The 19754-nt window shown below is 49.8% G+C and overlaps 1 protein-coding gene across 3 annotated transcripts in view; it reads right to left on the bottom strand.

Annotated features, from left to right (window-relative positions):
* The window catches only part of LOC147122378 (interferon-induced protein 44-like), a 48446-nt gene that overhangs the window by 17155 nt on the left and 11537 nt on the right, over positions 1-19754 (bottom strand). For all 3 annotated transcript variants that reach the window (XM_085983500.1, XM_085983499.1, XM_085983498.1), the window contains exon 5: positions 18974-19126. In XM_085983500.1, coding sequence (XP_085839626.1) covers positions 18974-19126 — 153 coding nt within the window. The remainder of the gene's footprint in view (positions 1-18973; positions 19127-19754) is intronic.

Raw genomic sequence — 19754 nt, 5'->3', positions numbered from 1 at the left:
TTCGGATAAGTGGGAGGTGAAGGTGTGTTTTTTGCTCTGTTTTGTTCCCCACTCCCAGGCTTAGACAGCACTGCGGAGGCGGAGCAGCGAGACGAGTCAACCAAACAGGCTCCACAGACAGTATTCAAGGAGGAGGTTGGTGATCAGCTGGTTGGTTGGTTTTCTTCCTTCTCTTCTCTTTCATGCCTTTAAGTTGGTAAGTCCTATTGAATAGTGGTGTGATATTATCATATATATCCGGGCAGGGTCTTCATAACTAATAATAAGAAATTTAATTAATTATATAGAATGGAGCAGGTGATGTGTTACTGTTGCGAGATGTGGGAGCCGGTGAACCCCATTGAGGCTAACGGTGATTACATCTGCGACAAGTGTTTGCTGCTAGAGGAACTCAAGTTCCATGTTATGGAGCTTGAGACCGAGCTTCGGACACTGCGACACATCAGGGAGGGGGAGAAGTTCCTGGACTCTATGTTTCAGGAGATGGTCACACCTATGAAGTTAATTACTGCAGATGTAGTCCGTGGTCAGGGACAGGACGGTGTGACTACGAGTGAGGAAGGTACAGGGATCCAGGATGTAGTGTTGAAGGAGACACAGCCCTTGTTCTTGTCCAGCAGGATCGAGGTTCTTACTCCCTGTGAGGGCGGGAGCGGGGACTGCAGGGAGGATGAGCAACCTGGCCACAGCACCGTGGTACAGGGGGCCATTCAAGTGGAGGGAGTAAAAAGAAATGTTGTAGTGGTAGGGGATAGTATCATTAGGGGGATAGATAGGGTTCTCTGCAGTCAAGAGCGGGAGTCCCGAAGGCTGTGTTGCCTGCCTGGTGCCAGGGTTAAGGACATCTCTTCTGGGCTGGAAAGAAACTTGCAGTGGGAGGGGGAGGATCCAGTTGTCGTGGTCCATGTTGGTACAAACGACGTAGATAGGACAAGGAAGACGGTTCTGTTAAAGGAGTATGAGCAGCTAGGGGTCAAATTAAAAAACAGAACCTCAAGGGTAATAATCTCTGGGTTATTACCTGAGCCACGAGCGAATTTGGCTAGGATAAATAAAATTAAAGAGTTAAATGCGTGGCTCAAAGACTGGTGTGGGAGAAATGGGTTTTGCTTCTTGGGACACTGGCACCAGTACTGGGACAGGAGGGAGCTGTTCTGTTGGGACGGACTCCACTTGGCCAGTGCTGGGACTAGAGTCCTGGCGAATCATATAACTAGGGCTGTAGAGAGGGCTTTAAACTAATTAGTGGGGGGGAGGTTTCTAGAGAGCAAATAATAGAAATGACAACAGAGAAGGTCATAGACTTAGGTAGCAGTGGGGGAATTTAAAAAAAGAATGTGTCAGGAAGGGACAGAAGGTATGGAGTAAAAAGTAAAGTAATAAAAAGGGAAAAAACAGGAACTAAGTGTTACAAAACATATTTGAAAGTTCTTTATCTGAATGCACGTAGCATTCATAACAAAATGAATGAGTTAACGGCACAAATAATGACATATGGGTATGATCTTGTGGCCATTACAGAAACATGGCTGCAGGGTGACCATGACTGGGAATTAAACATACCAGGTTATTTAACAATCAGGAAGGACAGGCAGGAAGGGAGAGGAGGTGGGGTGGCTATGTTAATAAAGGAAGGAATCACTATAATACAGAGAAATGATATTGGGTCAAAGGAGCAGGATAGTGAAACAGTTTGGGTGGAGGTAAGGAATAATAAGGGGAAAAAAACACTAGTGGGTGTAGTCTATAGGCCTCCGAACAGTTGCAACTCTGTTGGACGGAGTATTAATCAGGAAATAGTTGAGGCTTGTAATAAGGGAACAGCTATAATTATGGGGGATTTTAATTATCATATTAACTGGACAAATCAAATTGGGCAGAGCAGCCTTGAGGAAGAGTTCATTGAGTGTATTAGGGATGGGTTTCTTGAGCAGTATGTAACTGAACCGACCAGGGGGCAAGCAACCTTAGATCTGGTCCTGTGTAATGAGACGGGATTAATTAAAAATGTCCGAGTAAAGGATCCCCTTGGAATGAGTGACCATAACATGGTTGAATTCCATATTCAATTAGAGGGTGAGAAGGTTGGATCTCAAACAAGCGTGCTGAGCTTGAATAAAGGAGACTATGAAGGTATGAGAGCGGAATTAATTAGAGTGGACTGGGAAAATAGATTAAAGGGTAAGACGGTACATGACCAGTGGTGTACATTTAAGGAGTTATTTTACAACTTCCAAAAAAAATATATTCCACTGAGGAAAAAAGGGTGTAAAAGAAAAGATAGCCATCCGTGGCTAAGTAAAGTAATTAAGGATAGTATCCGACTAAAAACAAGGGCATATAAGGTAGCCAAATCTAGTGGGAGGATGGAAGATTGGGAAGTCTTTAAAAGACAGCAAAAAATAACAAAAAGATTGATTAAGAAAGGGAAGATAGATTATGAAAGTAAATTAGCAAAAAATATAAAAACAGACAGTAAAAGTTTCTATAGTTATATAAAAAGAAAAAGGGTGGCTAAAGTAAATGTTGGTCCCTTAGAGGATGAGACCGGGAAATTAATGGTGGGAAACATGGAGATGGCAAAAACACTGAACAATTATTTTGTATCAGTCTTTACAGTAGAGGACACTAAGAATATCCCAACACTGGACAAACAGGGGGCTCTAGGGGGGGAGGAACTAAATACAATTAAAATCACTAAGGAAGTGGTACTTGGTAAAATAATGGGACTCAAGGCGGATAAATCCCCTGGACCTGATGGCTTGCATCCTAGGGTCTTGAGGGAAGTAGCGGTAGGGATTGTGGATGCATTGGTAATAATTTTCCAAAACTCACTGGACTCAGCAAAGGTCCCGGCAGATTGGAAAACTGCTAATGTAACACCCTTATTTAAAAAGGGTAGTAGGCAGAAGGCTGGAAACTATAGACCTGTTAGCCTAACATCTGTGGTTGGTAAAATGTTAGAGTCCATTATTAAGGAGACAGTAACGGGACATTTGGATAAACATAATTTAATAGGGCAAACTCAGCATGGTTTCATGAAGGGGAAGTCATGTTTAACAAATTTGCTTGAGTTTTTTGGGGAAGTAACATACAGGGTGGATAAAGGGGAACCAGTGGACGTAGTGTATTTAGACTTCCAAAAGGCATTTGACAAGGTGCCACACAAAAGATTATTGCTCAAGATAAAAAATCACGGGATTGGGGGTAATATTCTGGCGTGGGTGGAGGGTTGGCTCTCTAACAGAAAGCAGAGAGTTGGGATAAATGGTTCGTTCTCAGATTGGCAACCAATAACTAGTGGTGTTCCGCAGGGGTCAGTGCTGGGTCCCCAACTCTTTACAATCTATATTAATGATTTGGAAGAGGGGACCGAGTGTAACATATCAAAGTTTGCAGATGATACAAAGATGGGACGGAAAGTAGTGAGTGAGGAGGACATAAAAAACCTGCAAAGGGACATAGGCAGGCTAAGTAAGTGGGCAGAGATTTGGCAGATGGAATACAATACTGGAAAGTGTGAGGTTATGCACATTGGCAGGAAAAATCATAGAGCAAGTTATTATCTTAATGGCAAGAAACTGGAAAGTACTGTAGTACAAAGGGATCTGGGGGTCCTGGTGCACGAAACTCAAAAAGTTAGTATGCAGGTGCAGCAAGTGATTAAGAAGGCCAATGGAATGTTGGCTTTTATTGCTAGGGGGTTGGAATATAAAAACAGGGAGGTATTGCTGCAGTTGTACAAGGTATTGGTGAGGCCGCACCTGGAACACTGCATACAGTTTTGGTGTCCATACTTAAGAAAAGACATACTTGCTCTCGAGTCAGTACAAAGAAGGTTCACTCGGTTAATCCCGGGGATGAGGGGGTGGTCATATGAGGAGAGGTTGAGTAGATTGGGACTCTACTCATTGGAGTTCAGAAGAATGAGAGGCGATCTTATTGAAACATATAAGATTGTGAAGGGGCTTGATCGGGTGGATGCGGTGAGGATGTTCCCAATGATGGGTGAAACTAGAACTAGGGGGCATAATCTTAAAATAAGGGGCTGCTCATTCAAAACTGAGATGAGGAGAAACTTCTTCACTCAGAGGGTGGTAGGTTTGTGGAATTTGCTGCCCCAGAAAGCTGTGGAAGCTACATCATTAAATAAATTTAAAACAGAAATAGATAGTTTCCTAGAAGTAAAGGGAATTAAGGGTTACGGGGAGCGGGCAGGAAATTGGACATGAGTCTAGGTTCGGAATGGTCATGGCCCTGTGGGTAGTGGAGTGGGCCCAGGGGCCGTGTAGCCTTGTTCTGCTCCTACTGTGTTCTAATTCTGTTAGATTTCAGGAGATGGTTTTATTCCTGTTCCTGGCTGGGGTGGAGATCGCCTTTACAGAAGGTAAGTACTGTAGAAAATATAGGGACAGAGTGATCTCCTGGAAGAATTTCGATCGCCTAGATGGGTCGGAGAGGAATTTCCCAGATTTTTTTCTCCCAAATTGGCCATTGGGTCTTTATCTGGTTTTTCGCCTCTCCCGGGAGATCACATGGGTTCGGGTGGATGCAGAGTGATAGAAGATTTGAGGTTAGGATCAGATCAGCCATGATCTTATTGAATGGTGGAGCAGGCTCGAGGGGCCGATTGGCCTACTCCTGCTCCTATTTCTTATGTTCTTATGTTCTTATGTCCCTGACGACCATGTGTGCGGGAAGTGTATCCAGTTGCAGCTACTGGCAGACCGCACTGCGGCGCTGGAGCTGCGAATGGATACATACTGGAGCATTCACGATGCTGAGGGCATCGTGGATATCACGTTTAATCAGCTGGTCACACCGCAGGTAAAGGCTGCACAGGCAGGAAGGGAATGGGTGACCGCCAGGCAGAGTAGTAGGCGCAGGCAGGTAGTGCAGGGGTCCCCTGTGGCCATCTACCTCTCAAACAGATATACCGCTTTGGATATTGTTGGGGAGGATGGCTTATTGGGGGAAGGCAGCAGCAACCAACTTCCTGGCACCATGGGTGGTTCTGCTGCACGGGACGGGAGGAAAGAGAGCGGGAGAGCTATAGTGATAGGGGATTCTATTGTGAAAAAAGAAACATAGAAGATAGGAGCAGGAGTAGGCCATTCGGCCCCTCGAGCCTGCTCCGCCATTCAATGAGATCATGGCTGATCATCCAAATTCAGTACCCTGTTCCTGCCTTCTCCCCATATCCCTTGATCCCTTTAGCCTTAAGAAATATATCCAACTCCTTCTTGAATATATTTAATGAACTGGCCTCTACTGCCTTCTGTGGTGGAGAATTCCACAGGTTCACCACTCTCTGGGTGAAGAAATTCCTGCTCATCTCAGTCCTAAATGGCTTACCCCTTATCCTTAGACTATGACCCCTGGTTCTGGACTCCCTGGCCATCGGAAACATCCTTCCTGCATCTAGTCTGTCCAGGCCTGACAGAATTTTATAGGTTTCGATGAGATTCCCTCTCATTCTTCTAAACTCCAGTGAGTATAAGTCCAATCGATACAAACTCTCCTCATACATCATTCCTGCCATCCCAGGTATCAGCCTGGTGAATCTTCGCTGCACTCCTTCCATGGCAAGAACTTCCTTCCTCAGATAAGGCGACCAAAACTGCACACAATACTCAAGGTGTGGTCTCACCAAGGCCCTGTACAACTGCAGCAAGACATCCTTGTTCCTGTACTTGAACCCTCTTGCTACGAAGGCCAACATACCATTTGCCTTCATAACCGCCTGCTGCACCTGCATGCTTACCTTCAGCGACTGGTGCACAAGAACACCCAGGTCTCTTTGCACTTCCCCTTCTCCCAATCTATTGCCATTCAAATAATAATCTGCCTTCCTGTTTTTGCCACCAAAGTGGATAACCTCACATTTATCCACATTATAGTGCATTTGCCATGTTTCTGCCCAATCACCCAACCTGTCCAAATCATACTGGAGTTTCACGACATCCTCCTCACAGCATACCCTCCCACCCAGCTTTGTATCGTCTGCAAATTTGGAGATATTACATCCAATTCCCTCGTCCAGCTCATTAATATATATTGTGAACAGCTGGGGTCCTAGGACCTATCCTTGCGGTACCCCACTAGTCACTGCCTGCCACTCGGAAAACGACCCGTTTATTCCAAAGGGGAATAGATAGGCGTTTCTGCGGCAGCAAACGAGACTCCAGGATGGTATGTTGCCTCCCTGGTGCAAGGGTCAAGGATGTCTCAGAGCGGCAGCAGGGCATTCTGGAGGGGGAGGGTGAACAACCAGTTGTCGTGGTGCATATAGGTACCAACGATATAGGTAAAAAATGGGATGAGGTCCAAAAAGCTGAATATAGGGAATTAGGAGGTAAATTAAAAAATAGGACCTCAAAGGTAGTAATCTCAGGATTGCTACCAGTGCCACGTGCTAGTCAGAGTAGAAATAGAAGGATATTTCAAATGAATATGTGGCTAGAAGAATGGTGCAAGGGGGAGGGTTTCAAATTCCTGGGACATTGAAACCGGTTCTGGGGGAGGTGGGACCAGTACAAACTGGACGGTTTGCACCTGGGCAGGACTGGGACCGATGTCCTAGGCGGAGTGTTTGCTAGTGCTGTTCGGGAGAGTTTAAACTAAAATGGGAGGGGGTTGGGAATCTGTGCAGGGAGATAGAGGAAAGGGAAGCAACGATAGAAGCAAAAGACATGAAGGAGAAAAGCAAAAGTGGAAGGCAGAGAAATCAAGGGTGTAAATCAAACATGGCCGCATTAAACAATAATTCTAAAAGGTCTAAGAGTGTTAAAAAAAAAAGCCTGAAGGCTCTGTGTCTTAATGCGAGGAGCATTCGTAATAAGGTGGATGAATTAGCTGCGCAAATAGATGTAAATGGATATGATATAATTGGGATTACGGAGACATGGCTCCAGGGTGACCAAGGCTGGGAATTCAACATCCAGGGGTATTCAATATTCAGGAAGGAGAGGCAAAAAGGAAAAGGCGGTGGGGTAGCATTGCTGGTTAAAGAGGAGATTAACACAATAGTAAGGAAGGATATTAGCTCTGATAATGTGGAATCTGTATGGGTAGAGCTGAGAAATACCAAGGGGCAGAAAAAGTTTGCGGGAGTTGTATACAGACCCCCAAACAGTAATGCTGAGGTTGGGGATGGCATTAAATGGGAAATTAGAGATGCGTGCAATAAGGGCACAGCAGTTATCATGGGTGACTTTAATCTACATATAGATTGGTCTAAACAAATTAGTAACAATACTGTGGAAGAGGAATTCCTAGAGTGCATACGGGATGGTTTCCTGGACCAATATGTCGAGGAACCAACTGGAGATCAGGCTATCTTAGACTGGGTATTATGTAATGAGAAAGGATTAATTAGCAATCTTGTTGTGCGAGGCCCCTTGGGGAGGAGCGATCATAATATGATAGAATTCTTCATTAAGATGGAGAGTGAAGTAGCTGATTCAGAGACTAGGGTCTTGAATTTAAATAAAGGAAACTACGATGGTATGAGGATCGAGTTGGCTAGGATGGATTGGGGAACGTTACATAAAGGGTTGACGGTGGATAGGCAATGGCAAACATTTGAAGATCGCATGGATGAACTACAGAATTTGGTCATCCCTGTTTGGCACAAAAATAAAACAAAAATGGTGACTCAACATTGGCTAACAAGGGAAATTAGGGATAGCATAAGATCCAAGGAGAGGACATATAATTTGGCCAGAAAAAGCAGCAAACCTGAGGATTGGGAGCAGTTTAGGATTCAGCAAAGGAGGACAAAGGGATTAATTAAGAGGGGGAAAATAGAGTATGAGAGTAAGCTTTCAGGGAACATAAAAACTGTAAAAGCTTCTATAGATATGTGAAGAGAAAAATATTGGTAAAGTCAAGCGTAGGTCCCTTGCAGTCAGAATCAAGGGAATTTATAATGGGGAACAAAGACATGGCGAACCAATTAAATACATACTTTGGTTCTGTCTTCACAAAGGAGGACACAAGTAAACTCCCAGAGATGTCGGGGAACATAGGGTCTAATGAGAGGGAGGAACTGAAAGAAATCAGTATTTGTAGGGAAATGGTGTTAGGGAAATTGATGGGATTGAAGGCCGATAAATCCCCAGGGCCTGATAATCTACATCCTAGGGTACTTAAGGAAGTGGCCCTGGAATAGTAGATGCATTGCTGGTCATCTTCCAAAATTCCATAGACTCTGGAACAGTTCCCATGGATTGGAGGGTAGCTAATGTAACCCCACTATTTAAAAAAGGTGGTAGAGAGAAAATGGGGAATTATAGACCGGTAAGCCTGATATCGATAGTGGGGAAAATGCTCGAGTCCATTATAAAAGGTGTAATAGCAGAGCACTTGGAAAACAGTGACAGGATCGGACAAAGTCAACATGGATTTATAAAAGGTAAATCATGCTTATCTAATCTACTGGAATTTTTTTGAGGATGTAACTGGTAGAATAGATAAGGGAGAACCAGTGGATGTGGTGTATTTGGACTTTCAGAAGGCTTTCGATAAGGTCCCGCATAAGAGACTAGCGTGCAAAGTTAAAGCACATTGGATTGGGGGTAAGGTACTGACTTGGATAGAAAACTGGTTGGCAGGCAGGAAGCAAATAGTTGGAATAAACGGGTCTTTTTCCGAGTGGAAGGCAGTGATTAGTGGGGTATATCTAACTCCTTCTTGAATATATTTAATGAATTGGCCTCAACTGCCTTCTGTGGTAGAGAATTCCACAGGTTCACCACTCTCCGAGTGGAGTGAAGAAATTCCTCCTCATCTCAGTCCTAAATGGCTTACCCCTTATCCTTAGACTGTGACCCCTGGTTCTGGACTCCCCTGCCATCGGGAACATCCTTCCTGCATCTAGTCTGTCTAGTCCTGTTAGAATTTTATAAGTTTCAATGAGATCCCCTCTCATTCTTCTGAACTCCAGCGAATACAAGCATAATCGTCCCAATCTCTCATCATACGTCATTCCTGCCATCCCAGGTATCAGTCTGGTGAATCTTCGCTGCACTCTCTCCATGGCTAGAACATCCTTCCTCAAATAAGGTGACCAAAACTGCACACAATACTCAAGGTGTGGTCTCACCAAGGCCCTGTACAACTGTAGCAAGACATCCTTGCTCCTGTACTCGAATCCTCTCACTATGAAGGCCAACATACCATTTGCCTTCTTAACCGCCTGCTGCACCTGCATGCTTACCTTCAGCGACTGGTGCACAAGGACACCCAGGTCTTGTTGCACTTCCCCTTTTCCCAATCTATTGCCATTCAGATAATAATCTGTCTTCTTGTTTTTGCCACTGAAGTGGATAACCTCGCATTTATCCACATTATACTACATTTGCCATGCATCTGCCCAATCAGCCAACCTGTCCAAATCATTCTGGAGTTTCTCTGCATCCTCCTTACAGCATACACGCCCACCAACTTTGTGTCGTCTGCAAACTTGGAGATATTACATCTAGTTCCCTCATCTAGATCATTTATATATATTAAGTCTCGTCTAGATCATTTATATATATACACGAGACGACATGCAAGCCGTGATCCTGACCAATGGTTCCACCACTGACCCAAATCACGTACGAACCGGGGTCACGCAAGGCTGTGTCATCGCACCAACGCTCTTCTCGATCTTCCTTGCTGCAATGTTCCATCTCACCCTCAGTAAGCTCCCCGCTGGAGTGGAGCTAATTTACAGAACAAACGGGAAACTGTTCAACCTCTGTCGCCTCCAGTCCAGATCCCAGGTCGTCCCATCCTCTGTCGTCGAATTACAGTATGCAGACGAAGCTTGTGTCTGCGCTCACTCGGAGGTCAAACTCCAAACCCTCGTCAACACCTTCACCGAAGCATACGAGATAATGGACCTTACACTAAATATCCGTAAGACAAAGGTCCTCTACCAACCTGCCCCCGCCACACAGTACTGCCCCCCGATTATCAAAATCCATGACAAGGCCTTGGACAACATGGACCACTTTCCATACCTCGGGAGCCTACTGTCAACAAGGGCAGATGTCGATGACGAAGTCCAACACCGCCTTCAGTGTGCTAGTGCAGCCTTCGGTCGCCTGAGGAAGAGAGTGTTTGAAGACCAGGACCTCAAACCCGGCACTAAGCTCATGGTCTACAGGGCAGCAGTGATACCCGCCCTGTTGTATGCCTCACAGACATGGACCATGTACAGCAAGAGCCTCAAAGCACTGGAAAGGTACCACCAACACTGCCTCCGCAAGATCCTGCAAATCCATTGGCAGGATAGGCGCACCAACGTCAGTGTTCTCGCTCAGGCCAACATACCAGCATCGAAGCTCTGACCACGCTCGATCAGCTCCGATGGACAGGTCACATTGTCCGCATGCCCGATACATGCCCGCATGCTTCGTTATCTGAGGAGTCTGAGGCTGATTTACCCCAATGTTCCTATAAAACCAGCTTCAACAAGTGTGCTCCACATTCAGGATATTAACAAGTAGTTAACAAGCCCTTAACAACAGTGTGGTAAACCACTGTTTGTATTCCACTGTGTACATGCCTGGACATGCCTCGGCTGACTCCTCCCACAAGTCCTAGTATAAAGGTGACTGCTCCCCAGCCCTTTGTATTTCTGGACTGGTCGACCACTCGAGGCAGACCTTCATTCTTTTGTTAATAAAAGCCTTTAGTTACTCTCTTAACTCTCAGTCTTTTATGAGTAATTGATAGCGCATCAATTTTATTAACAAAATTTTTATAATGGAGAAGATCCTCACACCAGCATGCCTGGACTTAGATCATCGGGAGGCGGACTCATCCACCAAGTTTACTCACTGGCTTAAGTGTTTCGAAAAATTCCTGACCGCCTCCGCAGCAATCAAATCGGACGAGGACAAACTGGATGTCCTGACCTCCAAAGTGAACCACCGAGTGTACTCGGTCATCCAAGACGCGACCTCGTACGCGGACGCTATCAAGCTCCTCAAGGACCAGTACACGCGCCCAGTGAACGAAGTGTACGCCAGGCACCTTCTGGGGAGTCGTAAACAACAACCTGGGGAATCGACCGTGGAATACCTTCAGGCACTGTCTGTGCTTGGCCGGGCCTGTGGTTGTAAGGATGTAAAGGCCGCCGTGTACACAGAGGAACTTATCCGGGACGCTTTTGTAGCGGGCCACAGATCCAATTACACCCGACAGCGACTGTTGGAGCAGAGTGACCTCGACCTCAACAAGGCCTCTGAACTCGCACTATCATTGGATGCAGCCTACCGGGGCATGGATGCCTACTCCTCTGCACCGTGGACGCCGCGGGGAATGACAGCCTGGGACACGGTAGGACCACCTCATAGCGCCGTGCCACCCCAGCAACGGCCCAACTACCGCAGCAGTGTCCCAAGGCCAGACAGCAGTGCCCCAAGGCCAGAAATGCTACTTCTGTGGCCAGGCAAAACACCCCAGAGCGCGCTGCCCGGCGAAAAACGCGATCTGCTCGGGCTGCGGGAAGAAGGGACACTACGCTAGCGTCTGCAGGGCCAAAGCCACCCCGAACCCCAGCAGCGCCGCGTGTGGGCCATGCGGGCCGCCATCTTGGGCCTCCCCGGCCACGTGCGAACCACCGGTACAGCAGCCATTTTGGACGCCTCCAGCCACATGGGGATCATGGACGCCGCCATCTTGGACGACAGCCGGAACGCAGCAGGCCCCCAACACCGCCTCATCTGATACCCGCAGCGACACACCGACCCCTACGCTGGCATCCGTTACACTGGACCAAGCGAGACCGCACCAGCTGGCCAGTTCCACAATGGACATTAAGGTAAATGGTCACGATACAATCTGCCTTTTTGACTCTGGGAGCACGGAGAGCTTCATCCACCCCGACACTGTGCGGCGTTGCTCTCTCCCAGTCCTGCCTGCGCACCAGCGGATTTCTATGGCCTCCGAGTCCCAGTCGGCGGACATCGGCGGCTACTGCGTGGTGACACTCGTAGTAGACGGGACCGTGTACGATCATTTTAAACTTCTGATCCTGCCCGACCTCTGCGCTGCCGTCCTGCTGGGGTTAGATTTTCAGTGCCACCTTAAAAGTGTTACGATGGCGTACGGTGGACCCCTACCCCCACTCACAGTCCGCAGCCAGCAGCTTCCAAATTGCCCGCCGCGCACCAGGTGCAACCTCTCCACACTCAGAGTCACCCCCCCGCCACTGTTTGCTAACCTCACCCCCGACTGTAAGCCCATCGCCACAAAGAGCAGGCGATACAGTGCCGGGGACAGGGTTTTCATTAAAACCGAAGTGGAGCGGCTCCTGAAGGAAGGGATTATTGAGGGCAGCACCAGCCCCTGGCGAGCCCAGGTTGTGGTCGTTAAGACCGGCGAGAAGCAGCGCCTGGTCATCGACTACAGCCAGACAATAAATCGCTACACCCTGCTGGACGCCTACCCACTCCCCCGCATCGCTGATATGGTCAACCAGATCGCGCAGTACCGCGCCTTCTCGACCATTGACCTGAAATCAGCGTACCACCAGCTCCCTATCCGCCCTGAGGACCGCCAGTATACTGCCTTTGAGGCAAACGGCCGCCTCTATCACTTCCTTAGGGTTCCCTTTGGCGTCACCAACGGGGTCTCCGTCTTCCAAAGGGAGATGGACCGGATGGTAGATCAAAATGCGTTGCAGGCCACTTTCCCATATCTGGACAATGTGACCATCTGCGGCCGTGACCTGCAGGACCATGATGCAAACCTCTCAAAATTCCTCCGCACCGCCCAACTCCTGAACCTGACATATAACAAGGAGAAGTGCATATTCCGCACAAACCGCCTCGCCATCCTTGGCTGTGTTGTGGAACACGGAGTCATCGGCCCCAACCCCGACCGGATGCGTCCCCTTATGGAACTCCCACTGCCCCACTGCCTCAAGGCCCTGAAGAGGTGCCTAGGGTTTTTCTCCTATTACGCCCAGTGGGTCCCCTACTATGCGGACAAGGCCCGTCCGCTGATCAAGTCCACCTCTTTTCCCTTGACGGCAGAGGCCCGCTTAGCCTTCCACCGTATCAAGGAGGACATTGCCAAAGCCACCATGCACGCAGTGGACGAATCCATCCCCTTCCAGGTGGAAAGCGACGCGTCCGACTTTGCCCTGGCCGCTACCCTCAATCAGGCGGGGAGACCCGTGGCCTTCTTCTCACGAACCCTCCAAGGCCCGGAGACCAGACACTCCGCTGTTGAGAAGGAGGCCCAGGCGATTGTGGAGGCTGTGCGTCATTGGAGGCACTACCTGGCCGGAAAACGATTTACCCTGCTCACTGACCAGCGTTCAGTTGCTTTCATGTTTAACAACAGGCAGAGGGGCAAAATCAAGAATGACAAGATCTTGAGGTGGAGAATCGAACTTTCCACCTACAATTACGAGATCTTGTACCGGCCCGGGAAGCTCAATGAACCCCCGGATGCGCTATCGCGTGGCACCTGCGCCAGCGCGCAGATCGATAGACTGCGGGCTCTCCACAATGACCTCTGCCACCCGGGGGTCACCAGGTTCTCCCACTTCATCAAGGCCCGCAACCTGCCTTACTCTATTGAGGAGGTCAGGACCATGACCAGGAACTGCCAAGTCTGCGCTGAGTGCAAACCGCACTTTTATAGACCAGACAGGGCCCACCTGATAAAAGCCACTCGCCCCTTCGAGCGCCTGAGCGTTGATTTTAAAGGGCCTCTCCTCTCCTCCGACCGCAATGTGTACTTCCTCAATATTATTGATGAGTACTCCCGTTTCCCGTTCGCCATCCCCTGCCCGGACATGACCAGTGCCACGGTCATTAAATGTCTGAACGACCTCTTCACCCTGTTCGGTTTTCCCAGCTATATCCATAGCGACCGGGGCTCATCGTTTATGCGCGACGAACTCCGTCAGTACCTGCTAACTGATGCGCTATCAATTACTCATAAAAGACTGAGAGTTAAGAGAGTAACTAAAGGCTTTTATTAACAAAAAAATTAAGGTCTGCCTCGAGTGGTCGACCGGTCCAGAAATAAAAAGGGCTGGGGAGCTGTCCTCCCGCCCGTCTGGGATTGCAATGTAAGCATACTGGCGGTTGGCGTGGAGGAGGTCGACCCTCTCGACCAGGGGGTCCGTTTTATGGGTCCTCACGTGCCTTCTCAGTAGGACCGGCCCTGGGGACGTCAGCCATGGCGGTAGCGATGTCCCCGATGTGGACTTCCTTGGGAAGACAAACATTTTCTCATGAGGGGTGGCGTTAGTGGCAGTGCAGAGCAGTGACCGAATAGAGTGGAGCGCATCGGGGAGCACATCCTGCCAGCGGGAGGTTGGAAGGCCCCTAGACTTTAAGGCTAGCAGGGCGGCCTTCCAAACTGTCGCATTTTCTCTTTCCACCTGTCCGTTCCCCCGGGGGTTGTAACTGGTGGTCCTGCTTGTGGCAATACCCCTACTTAGCAGGTACTGACGGAGTTCGTCGCTCATAAACGATGAGCCCCGGTCGCTATGGATATAGCTGGGGAAACCGAACAGGGTGAAGAGGTCGTTCAGACATTTAATGACCGTGGCACTGGTCATGTCCGGGCAGGGGATGGCGAACGGGAAACGGGAGTACTCATCAATAATATTGAGGAAGTACACATTGGGGTCGGAGGAGAGGAGAGGCCCTTTAAAATCAACGCTCAGGCGCTCGAAGGGGCGAGTGGCTTTTATCAGGTGGGCCCTGTCTGGTCTATAAAAGTGCGGTTTGCACTCAGCGCAGACTTGGCAGTTCCTGGTCATGGTCCTGACCTCCTCAATAGAGTAAGGCAGGTTGCGGGCCTTGATGAAGTGGAAGAACCTGGTGACCCCCGGGTGGCAGAGGTCATTGTGGAGGGCCCGCAGTCTATCGATCTGCGCGCTGGCGCAGGTGCCACGCGATAGCGCATCCAGGGGTTCATTGAGCTTCCCGGGCCGGTACAAGATCTCGTAATTGTAGGTGGAAAGTTCGATTCTCCACCTCAAGATCTTGTCATTTTTGATTTTGCCCCTCTGCTTGTTGTTAAACATGAAAGCAACTGAACGCTGGTCAGTGAGCAGGGTAAATCGTTTTCCGGCCAGGTAGTGCCTCCAATGACGCACAGCCTCCACAATCGCCTGGGCCTCCTTCTCAACAGCGGAGTGTCTGGTCTCCGGGCCTTGGAGGGTTCGTGAGAAGAAGGCCACGGGTCTCCCCGCCTGATTGAGGGTAGCGGCCAGGGCAAAGTCGGACGCGTCGCTTTCCACCTGGAAGGGGATGGATTCGTCCACTGCGTGCATGGTGGCTTTGGCAATGTCCTCCTTGATACGGTGGAAGGCTAAGCGGGCCTCTGCCGTCAAGGGAAAAGAGGTGGACTTGATCAGCGGACGGGCCTTGTCCGCATAGTAGGGGACCCACTGGGCGTAATAGGAGAAAAACCCTAGGCACCTCTTCAGGGCCTTGAGGCAGTGGGGCAGTGGGAGTTCCATAAGGGGACGCATCCGGTCGGGGTCGGGGCCGATGACTCCGTGTTCCACAACACAGCCAAGGATGGCGAGGCGGTTTGTGCGGAATATGCACTTCTCCTTGTTATATGTCAGGTTCAGGAGTTGGGCGGTGCGGAGGAATTTTGAGAGGTTTGCGTCATGGTCCTGCAAGTCACGGCCGCAGATGGTCACATTGTCCAGATATGGGAAAGTGGCCTGCAACGCATTTTGATCTACCATCCGGTCCATCTCCCTTTGGAAGACGGAGACCTCGTTGGTGACGCCAAAGGGAACCCTAAGGAAGTGATAGAGGCGGCCGTTTGCCTCAAAGGCAGTATACTGGCGGTCCTCAGGGCGGATAGGGAGCTGGTGGTACGCTGATTTCAGGTCAATGGTCGAGAAGACGCGGTACTGCGCGATCTGGTTGACCATATCAGCTATGCGGGGGAGTGGGTAGGCGTCCAGCAGGGTGTAGCGATTTATTGTCTGGCTGTAGTCGATGACCAGGCGCTGCTTCTCGCCGGTCTTAACGACCACAACCTGGGCTCGCCAGGGGCTGGTGCTGCCCTCAATAATCCCTTCCTTCAGGAGCCGCTCCACTTCGGTTTTAATGAAAACCCTGTCCCCGGCACTGTATCGCCTGCTCTTTGTGGCGATGGGCTTACAGTCGGGGGTGAGGTTAGCAAACAGTGGGGGGGGGGGTGACTCTGAGTGTGGAGAGGTTGCACCTGGTGCGCGGCAGGCAATTTGGAAGCTGCTGGCTGTGGACTGTGAGTGGGGGTAGGGGTCCACCGTACGCCATCGTAACACTTTTAAGGTGGCACTGAAAATCTAACCCCAGCAGGACGGCAGCGCAGAGGTCGGGCAGGACCAGAAGTTTAAAATGATCGTACACAGTCCCGTCTACTACGAGTGTCACCACGCAGTAGCCGCCGATGTCCGCCGACTGGGACTCGGAGGCCATAGAAATCCGCTGGTGCGCAGGCAGGACTGGGAGAGAGCAACGCCGCACAGTGTCGGGGTGGATGAAGCTCTCCGTGCTCCCAGAGTCAAAAAGGCAGATTGTATCGTGACCATTTACCTTAATGTCCATTGTGGAACTGGCCAGCTGGTGCGGTCTCGCTTGGTCCAGTGTAACGGATGCCAGCGTAGGGGTCGGTGTGTCGCTGCGGGTATCAGATGAGGCGGTGTTGGGGGCCTGCTGCGTTCCGGCTGTCGTCCAAGATGGCGGCGTCCATGATCCCCATGTGGCTGGAGGCGTCCAAAATGGCTGCTGTACCGGTGGTTCGCACGTGGCCGGGGAGGCCCAAGATGGCGGCCCGCATGGCCCACACGCGGCGCTGCTGGGGTTCGGGGTGGCTTTGGCCCTGCAGACGCTAGCGTAGTGTCCCTTCTTCCCGCAGCCCGAGCAGATCGCGTTTTTCGCCGGGCAGCGCGCTCTGGGGTGTTTTGCCTGGCCACAGAAGTAGCATTTCTGGCCTTGGGGCACTGCTGTCTGGCCTTGGGACACTGCTGCGGTAGTTGGGCCGTTGCTGGGGTGTGGCTGGGGTGGCACGGCGCTATGAGGCGGTCCTACCGTGTCCCAGGCTGTCATTCCCCGCGGCGTCCACGGTGCAGAGGAGTAGGCATCCATGCCCCGGTAGGCTGCATCCAATGATAGTGCGAGTTCAGAGGCCTTGTTGAGGTCGAGGTCACTCTGCTCCAACAGTCGCTGTCGGGTGTAATTGGATCTGTGGCCCGCTACAAAAGCGTCCCGGATAAGTTCCTCTGTGTACACGGCGGCCTTTACATCCTTACAACCACAGGCCCGGCCAAGCACAGACAGTGCCTGAAGGTATTCCACGGTCGATTCCCCAGGTTGTTGTTTACGACTCCCCAGAAGGTGCCTGGCGTACACTTCGTTCACTGGGCGCGTGTACTGGTCCTTGAGGAGCTTGATAGCGTCCGCGTACGAGGTCGCGTCTTGGATGACCGAGTACACTCGGTGGTTCGCTTTGGAGGTCAGGACATCCAGTTTGTCCTCGTCCGATTTGATTGCTGCGGAGGCGGTCAGGAATTTTTCGAAACACTTAAGCCAGTGAGTAAACTTGGTGGATGAGTCCGCCTCCCGATGATCTAAGTCCAGGCATGCTGGTGTGAGGATCTTCTCCATTATAAAAATTTTGTTAATAAAATTGATGCGCTATCAATTACTCATAAAAGACTGAGAGTTAAGAGAGTAACTAAAGGCTTTTATTAACAAAAGAATGAAGGTCTGCCTCGAGTGGTCGACCGGTCCAGAAATACAAAGGGCTGGGGAGCAGTCACCTTTATACTAGGACTTGTGGGAGGAGTCAGCCGAGGCATGTCCAGGCATGTACACAGTGGAATACAAACAGTGGTTTACCACACTAACTAGGGGTATTGCCACAAGCAGGACCACCAGTTACAACCCCCGGGGGAACGGACAGGTGGAAAGAGAAAATGCGACAGTTTGGAAGGCCGCCCTGCTAGCCTTAAAGTCTAGGGGCCTTCCAACCTCCCGCTGGCAGGATGTGCTCCCCGATGCGCTCCACTCTATTCGGTCACTGCTCTGCACTGCCACTAACGCCACCCCCCATGAGAAAATGTTTGTCTTCCCAAGGAAGTCCACATCGGGGACATCGCTACCGCCATGGCTGATGTCCCCAGGGCCGGTCCTACTGAGAAGACACGTGAGGACCCATAAAACGGACCCCCTGGTCGAGAGGGTCGACCTCCTCCACGCCAACCCCCAGTATGCTTACATTGCATACCCGGACGGGTGGGAGGGCACAGTCTCCATAAGAGACCTTGCACCCTCGGGGGCCGCAGTAACCCACTACTCACTACCACCCCCCCCCACGATCCGATATCCAGCCCCAGCAGACGGCAGGCCTGGGCCCCGCGACCCGCTCGACATCTACGAGGACGACACGCCTGTGCCACAGCCTACGCAGGACTCGACGCCGGAAGCTCCACTACCCCTGCCGTCGCCACGCCGATCACAGCGGCAGACAAGACCTCCGGAGAGACTCCAATACACTAACTTTTAATACACTTCACCCCACCGGACTCAATATTAAACAAGGGGTGAATGTGGTAAACCACAGTTTGTATTCCACTGTGTACATGCCTGGACATGCCTCAGCTGACTCCTCCCACAAGTCCTAGTATAAAGGTGACTGCTCCCCAGCCCTTTGTATTTCTGGACCGGTCGACCACTCGAGGCAGACCTTCATTCTTTTGTTAATAAAAGCCTTTAGTTACTCTCTTAACTCTCAGTCTTTTATGAGTAATTGATAGCGCATCAAACAGTAGGGGCAATACTGTACAGATACCAAGCCCAGCCTTCTCTCACACCTCTCGGGGCAACTAGTCATAGAGCAGCAATGCAGAATGCTGAGATCAGACTGTTTACTGGTTTAGCCAGGGACGGTGCATGGGAAAGAAAAGAGCAGAGGAAATATGATATTGTTAATAACAGATTACCTGATATTTGTTAGGAACATGTCCTTTGACGATGCTGATAATATCATCACTAGATATCCCCGATTCTGTGTCCTCTGCAAGTCCCATTGTATCACAAAGAATAAGAGGGGGAGGTGTGCCATCCTTTTCTCCTCTGAAGGAGTATGTTGAGTACTATAATTAACAAAGATACCAGGTTATTTAGGAGCACTGTCAAAATGAAATCATTTCCAATGATAAAATCACTTAAAAACATACGGGGAAAATATGCAAACGTGGAACATAGGAATTGCTTAGACAACAAATGACCACGGTCTATCTAGTTCACCTTCTACCACCCTGGTAGTCACATGATACAACGATAATGGAGTTGTTGACTAATCATAGCAATCAATCTCTATTAATGACACTACAACAGATCTAAACATACAAACAGATGAAAATGACAGGAAGGAAAAGACCAGCTGGTCCATCAAGCCTGCCCCACACTCATTACATTTCCTACATTACAACAGTGACTACACTTAAAAAGTACTTCATTGGCTGTAAAGCGCTTTGGAACGTCCAGTGGTTGTGAAAGGCGCTATAGAAATGGAAGTCTTTCTTTTTTCATGATGGCTGGTGCAACATGACCAGACACTTTCAACCACCCCACGTCCACCACCCTCCCCCCACCCACCCCCACCGCCCCCAGGAGCCATGTAATCTCCTGGGAGAGGCAAAACAACAGAAAAAAAAGTAAGGCCATTAATGGAAACAATACTCCCTTGTAAATTCCTCTCCAACCCCCTCAGGCACTCAA

Source organism: Somniosus microcephalus, chromosome 3 (assembly GCF_052327205.1).
Source record: "Somniosus microcephalus isolate GS21.2 chromosome 3, FLI_Smic_1.0, whole genome shotgun sequence".
Classification (NCBI taxonomy): domain Eukaryota; kingdom Metazoa; phylum Chordata; class Chondrichthyes; order Squaliformes; family Somniosidae; genus Somniosus; species Somniosus microcephalus.
This window is presented reverse-complemented; position numbering and strand designations above follow the sequence as displayed.